The following is an 18543-nucleotide window of genomic DNA, read 5'->3' on the forward strand; positions in this document are numbered from 1 at the left end:
GTGAGTTGAACGCATTGCACCCGCACTGAATACCGACCTATTAATTTCTATGGGGCTGTTCACATGAGCGGTGATTTTCACGCATCACTTGTGCGTTGCGTGAAAATCGCAGCATGCTCTATATTCTGCGTTTTTCACGCAACGCAGGCCCCATAGAAGTGAATGAGGTTGCGTGAAAATCGCAAGCATCCGCAAGCAAGTGTGGATGCGGCGATTTTCACGCACGGTTGCTAGGAGACGATCGGGAGGGAGACCCGGTCATTATTATTTTCCCTTATAACATGGTTATAAGGGAAAATAATAGCATTCTGAATACAGGATGCATAGTAAAATAGCGCTGGAGGGGTTAAAAAAAAAATATATATAATTTAACTCACCTTAATCCACTTGCTCGCACAGCCGGCATCTCTTCTGTCTTCATCTTAGCTGTGTGCAGGAAAAGAACCTCTGGTGACGTCACTCCGGTCATCACATGATCCATCACATGATCTTTTACCATGGTTATGGATCATGTGATGGACCATGTGATGACCGGAGTGACGTCACCACAGGTCCTGTTCCTCCACACAGCTAAGATGAAGACAGAAGGAGATGCCGACTGCGCGAGCAAGTGGATTAAGGTGAGATAGATTTTTTTATATATTTTTTTAACCCCTCCAGCGCTATTTTACTATGCATTCTGTATTCAGAATGCTATTATTTTCCCTTATAACAGGAAATAATAATGATCGGGTCTCCATCCCGATCTTCTCCTAGCAACCGTGCGTAAAAATCACCGCTCATGTGAACAGCCCCATAGAAATGAATAGGTCGGTATTCAGTGCGGGTACAATGCGTTCAACTCACGCATCGCATCCGCACGGAATACTCGCCCGTGTGAAAGGGGCCTTAGGGTAGAGCTACACTATGACATGTGTCGCCGCAGCAATGTCATGCACCATTTTTTGTAATGACAGTCGATTGTGTTGCACTGCGACATGCAACATACTATGACACGACAGTTGCACAGAAATCCCACCTGTCTCAGTGCAACACCATTGACTCTCATTACAAAAAATGTTGAGCAACATTGCTGCGACAAATAGACACATGACGACTGTCGCCGTGTATCCGAACCCCAAAACTAAGGCCGTGCCACACTTTATCATTTGCAAATGTGTTTCTGTATACTGTACATTGCAAACAGCTGCTGTTACCAAAATCTACATTTTCCGTACAATGGAAGATATGAATTACCATCTACTTAGCCATGCTTTCACTGCACGCAGGATCTGTGAATATGCAGCCCAGCATAGCTATACATTCCTCTTATAATGTTCCTCTTTATGGCCACCAACACACGTTGCAGAATAAGTGCAGTTTTCAGTGCTGATTCCCGTGCGGAAAAACCGCATCTTATTACAGTACCAGGAAAGTGTATGAGATTACACTAATCTCATGTACACTGTGCTGATTTTTTTTCTGTTGCGAAATGAACCTGCATAGTGGTTTTTACAAATTTAATAGCATGTATGCGGTTTTAGCTATGGATTTCACCCTTTTCAATGGAAGTTTGAGATTTGCGCCAAAACCTGATAAAATCCACACCAAAAACCACTGTTAGACAGCGGATTTTGTGGGTATGCTACAGAAATGCACATAAATCCAGATAGAAATTTGTGCGGATCTTATGTGCGTTTGCACGCACTCGTCTGCAGGTGGCCTATAACTACTCCACTATGATTAAAGCATGTTAGCAGTGTTTATAGGATGATTGTGTTTTTCACAGAATTCTGCCAGCAGGAAATCACCACTAAATTGACTGCAATCGAGAGTGAACTTTTAGATGTGAAAAAGAAGGTGGTGACTGACCCTTCCAAAGGTCTTGCAGGTGAGTAAAAATCCAGTGCATTTACTATGTGTTTTGTTGCACTTTTTTAAACATGGAACATAAAAAATTATGCGGAAATTCTAAAAGAAGGACTGGCTGATATTCCACGCATGCGCAGTGCACCGCTGGTCCGGGCATGCGCACTGTGATGCCCATTGTGGGCACGGCATCACTACATGTAGTGCGCATGCGCCAGCAAACGCCGTGAAACCAGTGACAAGGGGGCGGACCAGAAGCAAACAGGAGGAATGGAGGCCAGCGCATGCGCACTACATGTAGCGATGCCATGCCCACAACCTCTGCCTCTGATGACATTGGAAGAATGGAGTGTAATGTTAGTGCTGAGGAGAAACATGGAAAGTGGAGGATCACGCTCTTTTGCCAATGCAGAACCTTTTCCTAATAGTAGGATGCTGATGCTGTAGCCAGAGTACCGATGCCAGCCATCCCCTGATGTCCTGAACTAGTGCCCTACCTGGTTAAAGTTTTGACCACAGTAGAGGTACCCCCTATAAATACATTTCCCCTATATATGTAGAATGAGAGGATGGGCCAAAGCAGAGTTTCTTAGGAAACGATTTCAGTGTAGGGATGCCTTTTTCCGGTCAGTCACCCTGCTTTTGCTTCACTTCCAAATAATGGTAGGATTGTTCCACCACAGAACATTTTGGAGCTGTTGGTTATATTATGTGTGTTTAGCGTTGTTTAGGAAAAGTTATAATTGAAGTATTTTAATTGGCAGCATAAAGGTTATGTTTTATGTACGCACTTATTAGGCTACTGTCACACTGGCGTTTCTGGGTCCACTTGTGAAATCCGTTTCAAGGCTCTTACAAGCGGCCCAAAACGGATCAGTTCAGCCCCAATGCATTCTGAATGGATTAGGATCCGTTCAGAATACATCAGTTTGACTCCGTTGCGCCTGTATTCCGCTCTGGAGGCGGACACCAAAACGCTGCTTGCAATTGAAAACGGATCTGTCCCCCATTGACTTTCATTGAAAGAATAATGCAAACGGATCAGTTCTGAACGGATACAAGCGTTTGCATTATAGGTGCGGATCCGTCTGTGCAGATACACTGAACCCAGCTGTAAAAGTACTGTTCTAAGTTCAGGCATGCACAACACAGTGGTCGTCACTGAGCCGAGAGTGCATGTGTATGGAAAAATGGGGGGAATAGCTGTTGACTGAACAAATATATACAGCTAGCCTCAGTCTGTCGCTGCCCAGTATCTTGACTCTGGACCCCCCAACTTGCCTACCATCAACTTTTTGTTGAACTAAGCCAAATGATATAATTATCTATAGAATTTTGTCACTTGAACTGTACTTATGACCTTTCCTCTTTTATCAACAATTGTCCTTTTTTACCTTTTCTCCTAGCTCGAGATATCCAGAGATAGGTGACACAAGATGACCAGGTTTGAGATGTTTCGTGTTAGTTTCAATGCCCTAAAGAGCAACACAAACATTTTTTGTTTCAAAGTTGGTCATCTTTCACAACTCCTTTCATGTCAAAGTACTTGCGTCAATATTTTCCGGTATTGAGATCAGTCATAGGGGCTCAATACCGGAAAAAAAAAATGCTTCCGTTTTGTCCCCATTCATTGTCAACGGGGACAAAACATAACTAAACAGAACGGAATGCTCCAAAATGCATGCTGCAGTTTGCTTTTCGTCCTGGGATGCGGAGCAAGTTGGATCCCACAATGCAAGTCAATGGGGACGGATCCGTTTTCTCTGCCACAATAGAAAATGGATCCGTCCCCATTGACTTTCAATGGAGTTCATGACGGATCCGTCTTGGCTATGTTAAAGATAATACAACCGGATCTGTTCATAACTGATGCAGATGGTTGTATTATCAGTAACGGAAGCGTTTTGTTGAACCCTGCCTGATCCAGCAAAAATGCTAGTGTGAAAGTAGCCTTATATTTCTAAAGACAAATGACATCTCCTTGCGTTCTTTCTCGAATAGGTTCTTCTGCAGTTCCGCACTATCCTTTGTTTTATTTCGACAAGAAACACCCAGCTGCTCATGTAGAAGTTCATCCTCTTCAACCTTTACAGTTGACTCAGTTTACCCTCTGTGTGTGGGTGAGAACCAAGCATGAGGGCAATCACAAAGTCTTTTCTTACTCAACCACAAATAGTGAACATGAACTTGTCTTGAGTGTAGGGTCTGGCATATATCTATGGATTGGAGAAGAATCTGTTGACTTCAATATACATCACACATCAGAGGACTGGGTTCATTACTGTGTACGGTGGGAATCTTCCTCTGGGCGCAGTGAGCTCTGGGTGAGTGGTCTTCACGGAAAAGAGAAATTTGTCAAGAAAGGTCATGAAATAAAATCTGGAGGTATAGTTCTTCTTGCAAAAGACCGTTTTGACCTCTTGGGACTGTTTAATAATGGCTTCCTTGGAAGGTTAAGTCAACTTCACCTTTGGAGTCGCCTACTAAGTGCTCAAGAGATTTCTTCACTAAGTAAATGTCAAATGACAGGACTAAAGGGAGACATAATATCGTGGGGAGACACCTCCATGACTGTATCTGGCGGTGTCATCCTTGAGGCTGATAATAGCTGTTGAATCATTTTAATAATATATTACTTTGTATCTTTACAGAAGATGGTTAATTCCACTCTTTTTAGGGTTATCTTTTTCACGCCCAGTGCCATGTATGTATCCACTGTTTTTCCATCAAGCAGGATATATTAAAACTACATATTCTCTCCATTTCTCTTATCAACAGTGTGGTTTAAAAAATTAAATTATACAGTACCATTATATCATATGGGTTAATGCTGATTCACTAATCTTACTACTCATGTTCAATTGTATAGATCATATAGATTATATAAAGTTAATTTGAATAAATGATATATAGAAAGTTCATTTATTATCATACAGTAATGAAGACACAGAAGCATTACCTAATTGGGAGCCGCATTGCAAGGTTTGCCATATTGCTTGCCACAATTATGAATAGTATTGCATTGGTCTTCTCATATGGGGGTTTTGGGGTTTCAGGGGCTTGATGTGATCGCAACCCAAAACAACAAAAGTAATTGGAAATTTCTTTCCAAAAAGTCTGGCTTGAAGTTTTCATTTCTGTGTTACATTGGCACATCAGGTTATTCTTGGTTGTGATGTAGGAATTGGCACAAAGATTAGATAGGAATTGAGACAAAGAGCTTAAAAAACACAACACAAAAACATATTTTATTATTATAAACAAAAATCTACAAATGGTAGATAATGGGAACACTTACCAAAACCAAAGCTCAAAATATCTCAGTTGTTCTTACTAGTCTTGTAGAAAATAAAGAAATCAACATTTATATTGTTTAAAGCTATTTTTAAAATAGTGGTAACTATTTTTCATATCGAGGTATTAAACCAGGTCATAAAGAAAGAGCAGATGATCACATTGCTGTGACAGTGGCATTATCTGCCTTCTCCTTCTCCAGGGTGGTGTAGTTCATTGGTGGGTTAAAGTCCTGAAATTCCTTGGAGTCTGTTATCTCATCAAGTCCATTTTTTTTGGCCATTATCTGACTGATCTCCAGGAATGTTTTACCCTTAGTTTCGGGAACCACAAAGAAAATGAAGAGGAAAGTTGCCAGACAGATGGCAGCAAAAAGGATGAAACAGTAGGAGCCTAATCCTTTCTGCAAGGAAATATAAAATATCAGATGATTAATTGAGTAATATTGAACTAGAAATTCCACCTCAGTGGTTCTATGTGTTATAATAAATGTTACTAAACAGAACTCTTACCCTCAGGAACTCAAAAATGAGTCCAACAATGAAGTTGCATAACCAGTGTACACTGCCAGCCACCATAAAGGCTGCAGGGCGGGAGGCTTGGCGAAACATCTCAGTGGTGATAACATAGGGAATGGGACCTGGAGACAGACAGAACATATGTTTATAACAGTCCGTGACATAGTACCATCATTAATTGCTCCCAAACAATAATTATCACCTATCTATCAGTCCCATTAAGTTTGAATGGAGCAGCAGTGCGCATGCCTAGCCGTCAGTCCATTAAAATAAGGGACATTGAGCACCTTATTGGTGGTTGGTGGGGTCCCAGTAGTTGGCATCCCAGTAAACACATGACTAATCCTGTGGATCGGTGATAACTGAGAAAACCCTGATGCAAAGGTAAAAGTGGAGAAGTTATCCTCTGCAACCAGGTCCTACCCCTCATTACAATTCTTTCTAATCCAACAAAAATAGTATCCATGGCAGATAAGCATGACATTAAAGGATGGCCGGCAACTTCACTTTGTGGTCACAGAAATGTAATTTGTGGTAGCTAGCCTTTGGTAGAATCAATAGGTTGACCCACTAAAGACAAACTGTAAGGGCTCGTTCACACGACCGTTGGTGTCCCGTGCCCGTGCTGTGAACCGCAAATTGAGGTCCGCAATGCACGGGCACCTTCCGTGGGGCCGGCGCATGGGGATCCCAGACCCATTCACTTCAATGGGTCCGCGATCCCTCCGTTCCGCAAAAAGATAGAGCATGTTCTATCTTTTTGCGGTGGGGAGGCACGTAACGGAACCCCAGAAAGCACTCCATAGTACTTCCGTAATGTTCCGTTCCATATCTCCGGATTTGCGGACCCATTGATATTAATGGGTCTGCATCCGTGATGCGGAATCACAACGGAATGGTGCCTGTGTATTGCGGATCCGCAAATGCGATCCGCAATATGGGAACGGGACACCAACGGTCGTGTGAATGAAACCTAAGTCTGTGTAGGTGTTAATATGTAACAGTGACATTCTAGATCAATGAAGAGTCAATGAAGACTACCATGTATATTATGTATAGTTTTATCCCTTTATATGATTTATCCAAGGCTACGTAAATACTGTGTGTCCATGGGTTTTGTCTGGTATCGAGGCTCAGCGCCATTAAAAGTGAACGGAGCTGAACTGCAATGCAACAAACAACCTATTAATGGGCATAACACCGTTTTTGAAAAAAAACATCTACATTTTTCAAATCTAATGCTTAAACTGTATTCATGGAATTTGATTCAAAATTCCCTCCACTTACTTGGTCCTATGGCATGACCGATCACATAGATGATGACACAGGCAATGCTAAGGTACGGCATCCAGTGCACTGTTGACTGAAAAAAACAAAAGTAGGATAAATATATATATTACTTTTAAAAGTAAGGGGGTTTCTATAACTGTCATTTTGATATAGGGGAAGTATGGGTTGTGTTTTCCAAGGACAAGGCTAGAAACTGTGATGTGCATGTGATGTTTTTTTATTTATTTTTTATTTTGAAGATCTTTGAGGAATTTAACATTCTATTTTTGTAGTGTTGATTTCTCTCCCAGTTACAGGAGGAATTCAGCCTCCTGAAAGGCTGTACAACATTGTACACCTGTGCTGCAGAGCTAATCTGGGTCTTCTAAGACCCAGCAGCTTGTGCAGACACCTGAACCCTGGCAATTACGTGATCACTAGGACTAGAGCAGGAAGTGGCATTGCCTCTTCCTGATCTGTATACACAGCAATCATTGAGTGTTGTGTATACAGCAATGGGGAAAGCAGGGATGGTAAAAAAAAATGCCCCTGCCTTCTATATGGGGAGCCCTGCTGTCACAGCTGCATGATTAATGTGCAGCTGCGAACTCTGCTAGGACATTCAGAAACGTGCTTGCTGAATGTCTGGATGTTTATATTTAATAGGAGGTCATCAAGCAGTGAAAAGGGGTGTCTCACCAAGGACAATGGGGGCATATCTCTAGGATATGCCGCCATTGTCTTATAGGTGCGGGACCTGCACCTATATCGAGAACGGAGCCCCGCAATGTGGTGGCTGGAGGACTCCGGTCCGACCACCACCAAGCCGGCTCCCTATAGAAGTGAATGGGAGCGTACTGCGCATGCCGGCCCTCGCTCCCATTCATTTCTATGGGGCCAACGGAAATAGCCGAGCCAGCTGTGGGACCCGCACCTATAAGACAATGGGGGCATATCCTAGCGATATGCCCCCATTGTCTATGATGAGACAACCCCTTTAAGACAGATTTAGCATTTTGCCGATGTTCATGGTTTTAGCATCAAGTTTTTTGGCAGCTGTTTTTTAGTCAAAGAACACCATCTGCTGCTGTGATAAATCAGGTTCCTGTTTAGATCTAAGTTTATACCATCTATAGGATTAGTAAATCTGCTTCACTATTTGTTAAAAAAAAACATCTGCAACAAAATACTATAAACACCGTCATTAAAAAAAAGCCATATAGTGGAAAAAATGTTGGAGTAAAAAAATGCTGAAAAGGAGTCATAAAGGTATTGTCTTATGATCCTACTCTCTGTCCATACACCTCATTAGGACATCACATCAGGGGCATCAGAAGCATCTGTCCATTACCTGGGGATCCTTTCATTTGGATGACTGCCAGGTGAATCTCCGCTACAGCAGCCTAGATGATGTCTGCTGACACAACTGATTGCCAGAGGGTCCAACCACACTGCATGGTGGTATAGGCCTCAGTGATCCATAATTAAACTAATGAGGACTGCACTGTTTAGTCGCATGGCAATTAACAATGCAGACCAACTAAACAGTGTGGTCCTCATTAGTTTCATTAGGGTTTGCTGCAGCCGTATGCTAACCATGACACAACTGCGGCGTCCGGTCGTACCCGGAGAGAAGCCAGCTTTATTTTTTTTTAAAAGGATTAACTGCTTTGGAAAAGCCCTTTTTTGTTAGAATGATCCCCTGCAAACAAGCTGACCACAGGGAATCCAATTACTGTTGATGAAAGGAACAAGGAATTCTTTACAAAAACCATAAAAAATATGTTACCAATAGAAAAAATTAAATAGAAGAAAATGAATCTAGACTTTAGAAGTATCAAGGGATTCTTTCCCACCTGATATACAAGTGCAATAGTCAACACAACACAAGCCGTGCAACAAGTCCCAAAGCCTAGGAGCAGGAGTAACCTTCTCCCCCAAGATTCAACAATGAAGATCTAAAGGAAGAAGCAGAAAAACATGATACAAACATATAGAATATTAGTATATAGTGTATATATTTACATGAGATACACAGTCCGGATTGCTGTGCTGTTCTAACATAGTGGAGTGGAATTGTGCGCATGCACAGCAGTCCTGACAATGTATTGCAATGCAGCAGTCCTGAGAACAGGGGGCAAGAGGAAAGTAAAAAATAGTGACCTGGACTCCATATCTGCAGTACTACTCATGCATTACTGTAAATAATGGTCCAAAAGCGGGGTGACAGTTTCCCTTTAAAGTCTGATTAGCCAACCCTTTTCAGAATGTGGCCTTCCCAGCAATTAGTTGGCCACTCTGGGTCCCACTCCTAACATAACATCAAACAGCTGATTTTGACAGAGAAAGCAGCAGGGGCAGTGGGTTACATGACGGCTATTCAGATGAATGGTCACGTGTATAATGCACATACCGCTCAAGTCCACCAAAACAGGATTCACAGCTACAGTGGGGCTTTTGCACTTAGAGCGAGCAGCTCTCATCTATAATATTAATATGCCCCAGTAGGGCACATAGACAGGGTTTGTTCATGTGAGCACCCTTTTAGCACAATATAGGTAGTGGCGTAACTAGAACTGACTTTTTTGAACAGGCTCAACCCCAGCAACCCCCTCCTCCTGTGCAACCCTCACTCCTGTGGCTAGTCAAGACCGCTCTCTCAGGCCAGGCCCAGCACCCGCTCTGTCTGTTTCCTACACCTATATACTGTAGGTCATGTCACTGTATATACTGTCACTGTATTTAATGTCATTGCATAATACTGTTGAGGGGGCGCTGACAAGAAAATCTTTTAGTCCTCCTCCTGGGTGGTTCTCTTCTGAGTTCAGGCCCCATAGCAGCCACTTCCCCTATAGCTACGCCCCTGAATATAGGATGAAGTGACAACCCCTGCCCAAAGCAGATACACTTTAAGGAAAGCAGGGGTTTCGCTCAGCTCTGCTGAAACCCCTGCATAATGAAACTGTGCAGGGTATCCCGCACGGCTTTAGCGGAGCAGAGAGAGAAAGGTCAGGAGAAGCCATGTGTGTTCTTGCCAGTACAGCGCTCACAGAATCCATACACTGCATGCATGGCTATAGTGTACGGATTCTTTATGCGCCGCTCCAGGGAAAAGTGCTGTAGACAGGCCCGAACTTTGAAGACCTATTTTGCTAGAACAATAAAATCAATAAATAAAATATATTATAAAAAATTATTATTATTATTATTAGGAAATTTATAGCAGATTTAAAAAAATTGTCAAAGTTTTAGGTACACTTTAAGCACTTGTGCTAGCCTCTAAGCAGTATTTCCACTTAAGATTTTACTCACTGCAACCAAAGTCATCAGAACATTGACAGATCCGGTGGCCACTGTGACATACTGAACTGTCTGATCTGGAACTCCGGCTTGTGAGTATATTGTATCTGCATAGTAATAAACCTGTACAAGATGGAAGACAGTAACCAGTCAAGTCAGGACTACATATACGTAAAAAGTTAGAACTACTCATACTAATGAGATGGGCATTATAGCCTCTATGGGGCCTCTGGAGGAGAATTTAGTGAAGAACAGCCTTAGGGCTCATGCACATTTTTTAAAACAGTAAAAGCAAAGAAGTATGTGGTGTCTTTAACGTAGTACCTGGTGGAGTATTTTATCTCTATAGTTATAGATATAGTAATATCACCAGTTCATACTTCCACCTTAACAGTGGGACTTGGTTCACATTAATATTAATAACATATTAGATAATAAGCCCCCTAAACGTCATGGACCTCCAAGATGACTTCTGATGTTCAATATAATTTATTACTTTAGGGATCATGTACACAAAAGTGTTTTTCTTCAGTGTGCTATCCGTATTTTTATGCAGATGGCACACTGACCCATTCTTTCCTATGGGGCCATGGACAAACCCGCATTTTTTGGGCATCCACATTGCCGTTCTGCAAATTATAGAACATGTCCTGTTCTGGTCCGTTTTGCGGACAAGAACAGGCATTTCTATTTATGGAAGTGAGAAAAATGGAGAATGCACACAGAAGATAACTGTGGATCCATGGATTACGGACCAAAATAGGGATATGGTCATGTGCAGGAGGCCTCAGGATAGGTTATATCGATATCACATAGGTGGGGGTCTGATGTCCGACATCGCCCCCGATCAACTGTTTCTGGCTCTGTCAACTGTGTAATTTCTTGCACCAGCATTCTGCACATTGCATCCTTTCACTTATCTGCCAGCATAGCTGCAGTACCCCAGCATGGCCACTACACAGTGCACGATTCTGTCTGCTACCAGCACAGTACACTTATTCGTTTCTGGCACCTGCGGCTATCCGAAACAGCTGACTGTGGGGGTGCTAGGTGTCAGACCCCCCACCTATCTCATATTGATAATCTATCTAAAGGATAATCATCGTTCAGCCAATCATCTCTCTGTTAATGAGCCATTAGTCAAATCATTGCTATGTGTGAATGAATCTCCTTTTAGGCCTCTTTCACACTACAGTATGTCGATTTCAGTGTTTTGCGTTCCGTTTTTCACGGATCCGTTGTTCCGTTTTTTTGTTTCCGTTTCTGTTCCGTTTTTCCGTATGGCATATACAGTATACAGTAATTACATAGAAAAATTGGGCTGGGCATAACATTTTCAATAGATGGTTAAAAAAAACGGAACGGATACGGAAGACATACGGATGCATTTCCGTATGTGTTCCGTTTTTTTTGCGCACCCATTGACACTTCAATGGAGCCACGGAACGTGATTTGCGGCCAAATATAGGACATGTTCTATCTTTCAACAGAACGGAAAATTGGAAATACGGAAACGGAATGCATACGGAACACATTCCGTTTTTTTTGCGGAACCATTGAAATGAATGGTTCCGTATACGGACCGTATACGGAACGCAAAAAACGGCCCGCAAAACAGAAAAAAAAACGGTAGTGTGAAAGAGGCCTAAAAGTGCTTCTGTGGGAAGAGAAAAGCAGTGCCTATGTAACGCCACTCTTCTCTGAAAATCTAGAGAATGACTTTGTAGTAATGGTTCTATACTAAATGATGTCAGAGGCAAGAACGCAGCAGATTTCCAGCTCACCGCATTTATCCCTGACAACTGCTGTCCCATGTTCATGACAATAATACAGATGAGTTGCCAGCGAAGTGGACGAAACGTGCACAGGTTTCCGACTGACAGGCGTCCTTCTGCCTTCTCTGATTGGTCTTCTTGATACATTTCATTTATTTCATTATCCACATCATCACAGCCCCTTAAACGCTTCAGTGCTTGGAGGAAGAATATATATATCAGCTTCAAAGATCCATAATGTACACCAAACCATAAAGCCGCAATCCTTTCATATATTTTGGACTGGTTTCATAATGGACATTCCAAAAGGTGGATTCAATTTGAGAAGCAGGACGTGGGGTTTCCAGTTCAGAATCTGCTCTGGATCTCTAAGTCTAAATCACCTACGCGGCTCCCTCTATTGACCTCTGGTGTCCTAGGAATATGGGATAAAAGTGCAATACCCCTGGGACTCACCAAATTCCCTAGCCCCTTGACCCCACTTCTTGATAACCCTGACTTCCCTTTGGGCGTAGGTCGTCAATCACTTTTGGGTATTGAACGTGCAGACAACCCTACTATATCCCTAGTTATAGAGAAAGGCTCCTTGCGGAGGGGTCGTCTAGAGGGGCATGGCTCTGTTACGGCAGTCTAAAAACTTTCTTGACCTCTTTAGGCCCCAGGGAAAGTCTTTCTAGAGACCTCACTACCTTTGAAGCGCTTTGCCTCCAATCATCTCCCCCCACACACTTAGTGTCTCTGATCTACGGGCTGCTCCAGAGGGAGGATGACTCTATTTCGGCCCTGCCCTTTGTAAAGGCATGGGAAAGGGAACTGGGGAAGTCATTCTCTTCAAACCAATGGGAGAAGGCATTTGAGTTATCGCATAAGTCGTCCGTAAGTTGCGGACTCCAGGAAAAGAATTTTAAGATCCTGTCCAGATGGTACAGGACACCAGACCTGTTACATTCCTTTCTCCCTTCATGCCCTAGCACATGTTGGCGTTGTGTCCAGGAGGTGGGTAATATGACACACATCTGGTGGTACTGTAGTAGACTGACACCCTTCTGGAAGTCCCTCAATGACCTCTATGACCGGGTCAGTAGTAGTACAACCAGGTGGACCCTGGAGGGAGCGTTGTTCTCTATGTTCCCTGGTTCTACCTCCACGCTGAAAAAAGGCCTCCTGAGATTCTTTGTGCAAGTCGCTTGCCTCGTCATACCTAGATATTGGAAATCTACTATTGCCCCTCATTTTAAGGACTGGCTCAACACCTTTAAGAAAATTCACAGAATGGAGGAGCTCTTAGCGGAAGATACGGGCAATACCAACAAATACTTAAAAATTTGGACCCCTTGGATTTTGTTCAAAGGTTCTAGTGAATTTCAAAACTGGTTGAGCAGGGTTGATGCCAGTTCTTAAGAGGACCATTTTTTCTCTACATTATTTTTGGGACTCCCGGGAGTTTGTGTGAGAGCTCCAGGGAATTCTAACCACGATTGAGCAGGATTGGAGTTAGTACTTTTAGGTTCCGTCTCTCACTACAATGCTAGTCAGGAATCATCCTTACCCCCCCCTTCCTCCTTCCCCCCTTACGTGTCTAATGTCAAACGTCTTGTATTTTTATGTCGTGTTGTCCCTGTCGGGGTTTCATTGCACATATATACCTGATGCTGATTTTATCGGCTTGTCATATAACTCGACAGTGTTCATCATCTACTAAATATGTGGCCCTTTGATTGTATGTTCATTTATGTACACAGCCTCGACCTGCAATCGAGGTTTGTTTATGTTGTATCACATCATTTCTCGGATCTTACTAATAAAAGTAATTGAACAACATAATGTACACCAATATCTACTAAATGTTATCAGTCATCAGCCATTGGTATAGTCAGTAGTAGTGTATCTCAAAACTATGGAAGGATGTGATATCCTATCTATAAACTACAAAACTTACTCTGGAGCTATTTTCTGAAGTTGATGGCCCATGGTCAATGTTGGACCTGCTTTTTTCTAGTTAGTGTATGGTCATACATTCAGGTTTCTTGATGCAGTTCTGCAAGCCAAAAAGATTAAGTACATTTAACGAAAAGAGGAGAAGCCGTTTCTGTCCTTAATACTTTCCCTCCTTTTATAATCCACTCCTGATTTTGGCTTCCAAAACTGCATCAAGTAATCTGATTGTGTGGTTGTACCCTTAAGGTCTTGACAAGACTGATATAACATCCTATGCCTAGTGCAGGGCCTGAGCGGCATTGTATGACTTCTCTGTTTGAAGGGTAGGTGCACATGTGAGACTCTTAGGCTTCCACCTCTGGTTAGTGAAACTGTAGTGCTCGAGTCGTAGTTCTGCCTATAGTTTGGGGTCATAACAACTTCACCATTCCAAGGCCTACAGCCCACAGCTTGTCACACCAAGTCAATGTTAGGCTAATTTCAAATGAATTCTCCTCTAACCTGAACTCACAGCATCATCATGACTTACGATGCTGTAAGCTCCTGTCTGACCGCAGGTCTACTGCTTGTGTGAATGAGTGCCACTGTCCTCCTTTCATACCTCATGCAGGACACTTCCATAGACTCTTTGGACACAGCAATTGGCTGTCTCCTGCAACATACCTTACAACATGACACATTTATGAAGGAGACAATAACACTTTCCCCTCTTTGTCATTATCTACGTTAATGTTGAGGCCTCAGACCCTGTGGAGTTACCCAAAACCCAGTTTGCAAACTACTGCCATCTACAATCACAGTTTGGAAAAGTAAGTGTTGTAGTTCCATCAGCAGACAGAAGGGGGCATTTCTTATTTTGTACAATTTACAAGTCTTTAACCTCTTAAGGGCAGGCCTGGCGCTATAATAAGGCAGACCAAGCGGCTGCCTTAGGGCGTAAAGACTGGGGGGCGGAAAAATGAAACTTGCGCCGCTGGCCGCCCGGCCTCTGTGAGCAGTTACTCTGCCCCACCACCCCCGGCCACGCCTCCACCTATCCGGGCCCGGCGCTGCTTTCTTGCTGTGATCCTGCGACACACGCCGGAAGAGGGGATTGTGGGAGGGTGACAGCGAAAGCAAGACGGCAGGAGCGGAGCAGAATCACTCTCAGAGCGAGGTAAGTATTATTATTTTTTTATGTGCACACTGGTGCCTGGCTTCATAACTCACACAGGGGGCACCGCACCTGGCATGGCACTATATGGCAGACACCAGCAAATCCTTCACAGGGGATCGGCACCGGGGGCAAAAATATATGGCACTGGCAATAAGTAAATTCAGCAAAAAATTAAACAAATGAAATAGATACAGAGGGGGCAAAAAATGGAATATATACGCAGGGGACAAATGATTATGGAATATATACAGAGGGTGCAAAATGGATATATACAGGGCCCCTGTATATATTCCATTTTGCCCCCTGTATATATATCCATTTGCCCCCTCTGTATATAATTAATTTCCCCCCTGTATATATATCCATTTTCCCCCTCTGTATATATTCCATTTTGCCCCCTGTATATATATCCATTTGCCCCTTCCGTATATATTCCATTTTGCCCCCTGTATTTATATATATACACACATTTGCCCCCTCTGTATATATTCCACTTTGCCCCATCTGTATATATTTCATTTTGCCCCCTGTATATATATCCATGGCATGCTGGTGTTAGGGGGAGTTCTGGGGGGGAGGCGCCAAAATGTAGCTTCACTTGTGTTGGCAAAAATCCTTGCACCGGCCCTGCTAAGGCCCCTTTCACACGAGCGAGTATTCCGCGCGGATGCGATGCGGGAGGTGAACGCATTGCACCTGCACTGAATACCGACCCATTCATTTCTATGGGGCTGTGCACACGAGCGGTGATTTTCACGCAGACAACCCCTTTAAGGCTCCAGCGATTGTTTGAGATTTTTCATCTCTGTGTTTCTAAAAGCCTTAACTTTATTATTTTTCTGTCCACATAGCCTACTTGCTTCATGTGTAACAAGTTGTAATTTTTAATGCCACCATTTTGGGGTACCTCTAATGTATTGTGTCATTTTTTAAAACATTTTTGTTTTCTTCTGTGAAAAAAACAACACAATTTGGTGGGTTTTTTTTAGTTTGGTTTTTACTGTGTTTACTGCATGGTAATAATATGTTAATTTTATTCTGTAGGTCAGTATGATTATGGAGATACCACCTTATATTCTACTAATTTAAAAAAAAGGGCTTATTTTAATTTTAGAAAAAAGAATGGTTTGTGTTGCCATATTCTGACAATTTTTTAAAAAGTTTTTACCAATGAGTTCCTGACCCCACTCAATCACTGTGACATAGTATTATAGCACTGAGCATTACGTCACTGCACTCAGTGATGTAACAGGATGTCACTGAGTGGGAAGGGGTTAAAAGAAGTAGTCCGATCATTTTTTACTCAAATGCCTGATACTGTACTTGCAGGAGTCAACTTTGGGACCCTCACCTAACAGGGGAATAGTGGTTCAGTGTCCCATGTTGGGCAATTCCTGGATGCCACATTCTCCATACAAATCCTTGAAGTACGGATAGAGAATGTATGGAGTGTATAGAGAATGCATAGAAAGGTATAGAGAATGCAGCAGCCAGGAATTGGCAAAAGGGGGTTACCGGACCCCTATTCTCCTGATGATGGTGATGAGGACTTGATTGCATTTAAAAGAATGAGCTTCATGGCACCACTTGCTGCATTAAATAGCACTCACCCTTTTTGGCTTCATCCTCTTTGCCTTTCTGCAGCAATGTGTATCTTGGGCTTTCAGGGAAGAAGGGCAGTAACATCAGCTGCACCACAGCAGGGATTCCCGTCAGTGCCAGCAGTATGGGCCAACCTGCCACAGGCCAGTATAATAAAGATTAGCCTTACACTGTCCACACATCAGTTTGTGATCTACAAACCACCCTCGATGGGGTAATACAACACGACAAGCATCCAAAGCACAAGAAAAAAAGACTACTATCAAAATCCTGGAGAGTCCCAGACGAGCCAGTGATTGGCTGCAGCGGTCACTGGTGTAGACAGGCACATCATCGCTATGGCCAAGTAAACAAAGCCCAGCAGGGAGCACCAGAGATGTGGCACTTGAACAGTGGGTGATTTAACAGAATTGGAGGTTTTTATTATTTTATGCAATTTTTCCCCCTTAGCTACAGTTTGTCCAATCTTGGGCAGCCCCTATCACACAACAATTTACTACCAGCATTTCTCACCATCTCGATTTCCAAGGATGATGCGGATTCCAAATATCTGTGCAAAAAGGATACCAATAGTGATCAACAGTTGGGGCATCACACCAATAGCTCCTCGAAGATTTTTGGGGGACATCTCACCGAGGTACATTGGGACAACATTGGAGGACAGACCTGTGGAATAAGAAGGTGGGGGGGGGTCTTAAGATACAGAACTGCTGTTTGCAATTCGCTCATATATAAGGAGGCTGTCACATCAGGACAACCCCCATCTAGAATCCCTATTAGGGCATATGGACATCGTAAACGGGGGTTCCCTGTTTAGAACCGCCCTCTATCAGCCAGAGCCACCAGCGTCTCTCATTCTAGTGGACTCAGCCCCCATCTATTACATAAACAAATGTATTTGACTGGTAGTCATGAATACTATATTCCCCTACAGTGGCCATCAGGAACATCTCCTGGTGATGACAACTGATCGTTGAGCTGGCTGTAAATAGAGATGGATTGTCAACTTGTCATGACAATCCCTTTAAAGGGAACCTGGATTAGTAGAACTACAGGTAACAGCACTCTGCTAGTCAATTGCACAAAGATATAAGCAAACACTGAAAGAATAAATGCTTGGTAGTCATACTTACTGCAAATGCAGCTAGAAGCTCTTTTTGAATATAATTGATCAAAAATATTTCGGGCCCATCTACCAGTCGACAAGGTAGCTTCTAATCAGATGGGTCCTACTCTAACATGCCTCTCCTGGGCTTACCGCCTACAATCTGGGCAAAGTAGTACCAAGCTGTATCCTTTTAAAGGGAACCTGACAGGTGAGGGCAGCTTAAAGTAATGACAGACACTCTGATTTCAGCCATATATAACTTATGTGCTAATGTTCACTTGCATGTAAAACCAATGCTTTCTCTCACCACTTTCCCACCACCTGATTGACAGGTTATATCCTATAACTATGCATAGGGAGAAATTTGTCATTCAGCAGCTTGAAATGGAGGTAGACTGTATATCACTGGACTCCTTGTTGGCCACACTATTGTAAGCCGTGTACCGGGGTGGGCTCCCCAGGATACAGTGAAATCACGAACAAGGAAAGCAACCCCAACACCAGCTTTTGCCAAAACAGAATTTTACATAAATGTGGCAATAAACACAACCACAAATGCTGAGAACATACAATCAATTTACATACACCCAGCCAGAAGGCTGAGACCCTCGTGCTGCACAGAACAGCGCCCTCTGATGGATGAAGGAGAAAAGTAAACTGCCACACCTTACCTGTTATTACCCTAAAAATAAGAACCACTGTATGGGTGTGTGTTACGGGCTTACAATCTTACCA

At 42.9% G+C, this 18543-nt stretch overlaps 2 protein-coding genes across 2 annotated transcripts in view; one reads left to right on the top strand and one right to left on the bottom strand.

Moving 5' to 3' along the window:
- CA6 (carbonic anhydrase 6) overlaps positions 1-4611 on the top strand; it is an 80793-nt gene extending 76182 nt beyond the window's left edge. The window contains exons 8-9 of the mRNA XM_040427303.1: positions 1769-1870; positions 3850-4611. Coding sequence (XP_040283237.1) covers positions 1769-1870; positions 3850-4463 — 716 coding nt within the window. The 3' untranslated portion in view covers positions 4464-4611. The remainder of the gene's footprint in view (positions 1-1768; positions 1871-3849) is intronic.
- A 463-nt stretch (positions 4612-5074) lies between these two features.
- SLC2A5 (solute carrier family 2 member 5) overlaps positions 5075-18543 on the bottom strand; it is a 68102-nt gene continuing 54633 nt past the window's right edge. The window contains exons 6-13 of the mRNA XM_040427312.1: positions 17214-17366; positions 16709-16834; positions 12014-12201; positions 10242-10352; positions 8786-8887; positions 6948-7023; positions 5655-5782; positions 5075-5545 (exon numbers count right to left, since the gene is read on the bottom strand). Coding sequence (XP_040283246.1) covers positions 5300-5545; positions 5655-5782; positions 6948-7023; positions 8786-8887; positions 10242-10352; positions 12014-12201; positions 16709-16834; positions 17214-17366 — 1130 coding nt within the window. The 3' untranslated portion in view covers positions 5075-5299. The remainder of the gene's footprint in view (positions 5546-5654; positions 5783-6947; positions 7024-8785; positions 8888-10241; positions 10353-12013; positions 12202-16708; positions 16835-17213; positions 17367-18543) is intronic.

The sequence above is a fragment of the Bufo bufo genome, chromosome 1 (assembly GCF_905171765.1).
Source record: "Bufo bufo chromosome 1, aBufBuf1.1, whole genome shotgun sequence".
Classification (NCBI taxonomy): Eukaryota; Metazoa; Chordata; class Amphibia; order Anura; family Bufonidae; genus Bufo; species Bufo bufo.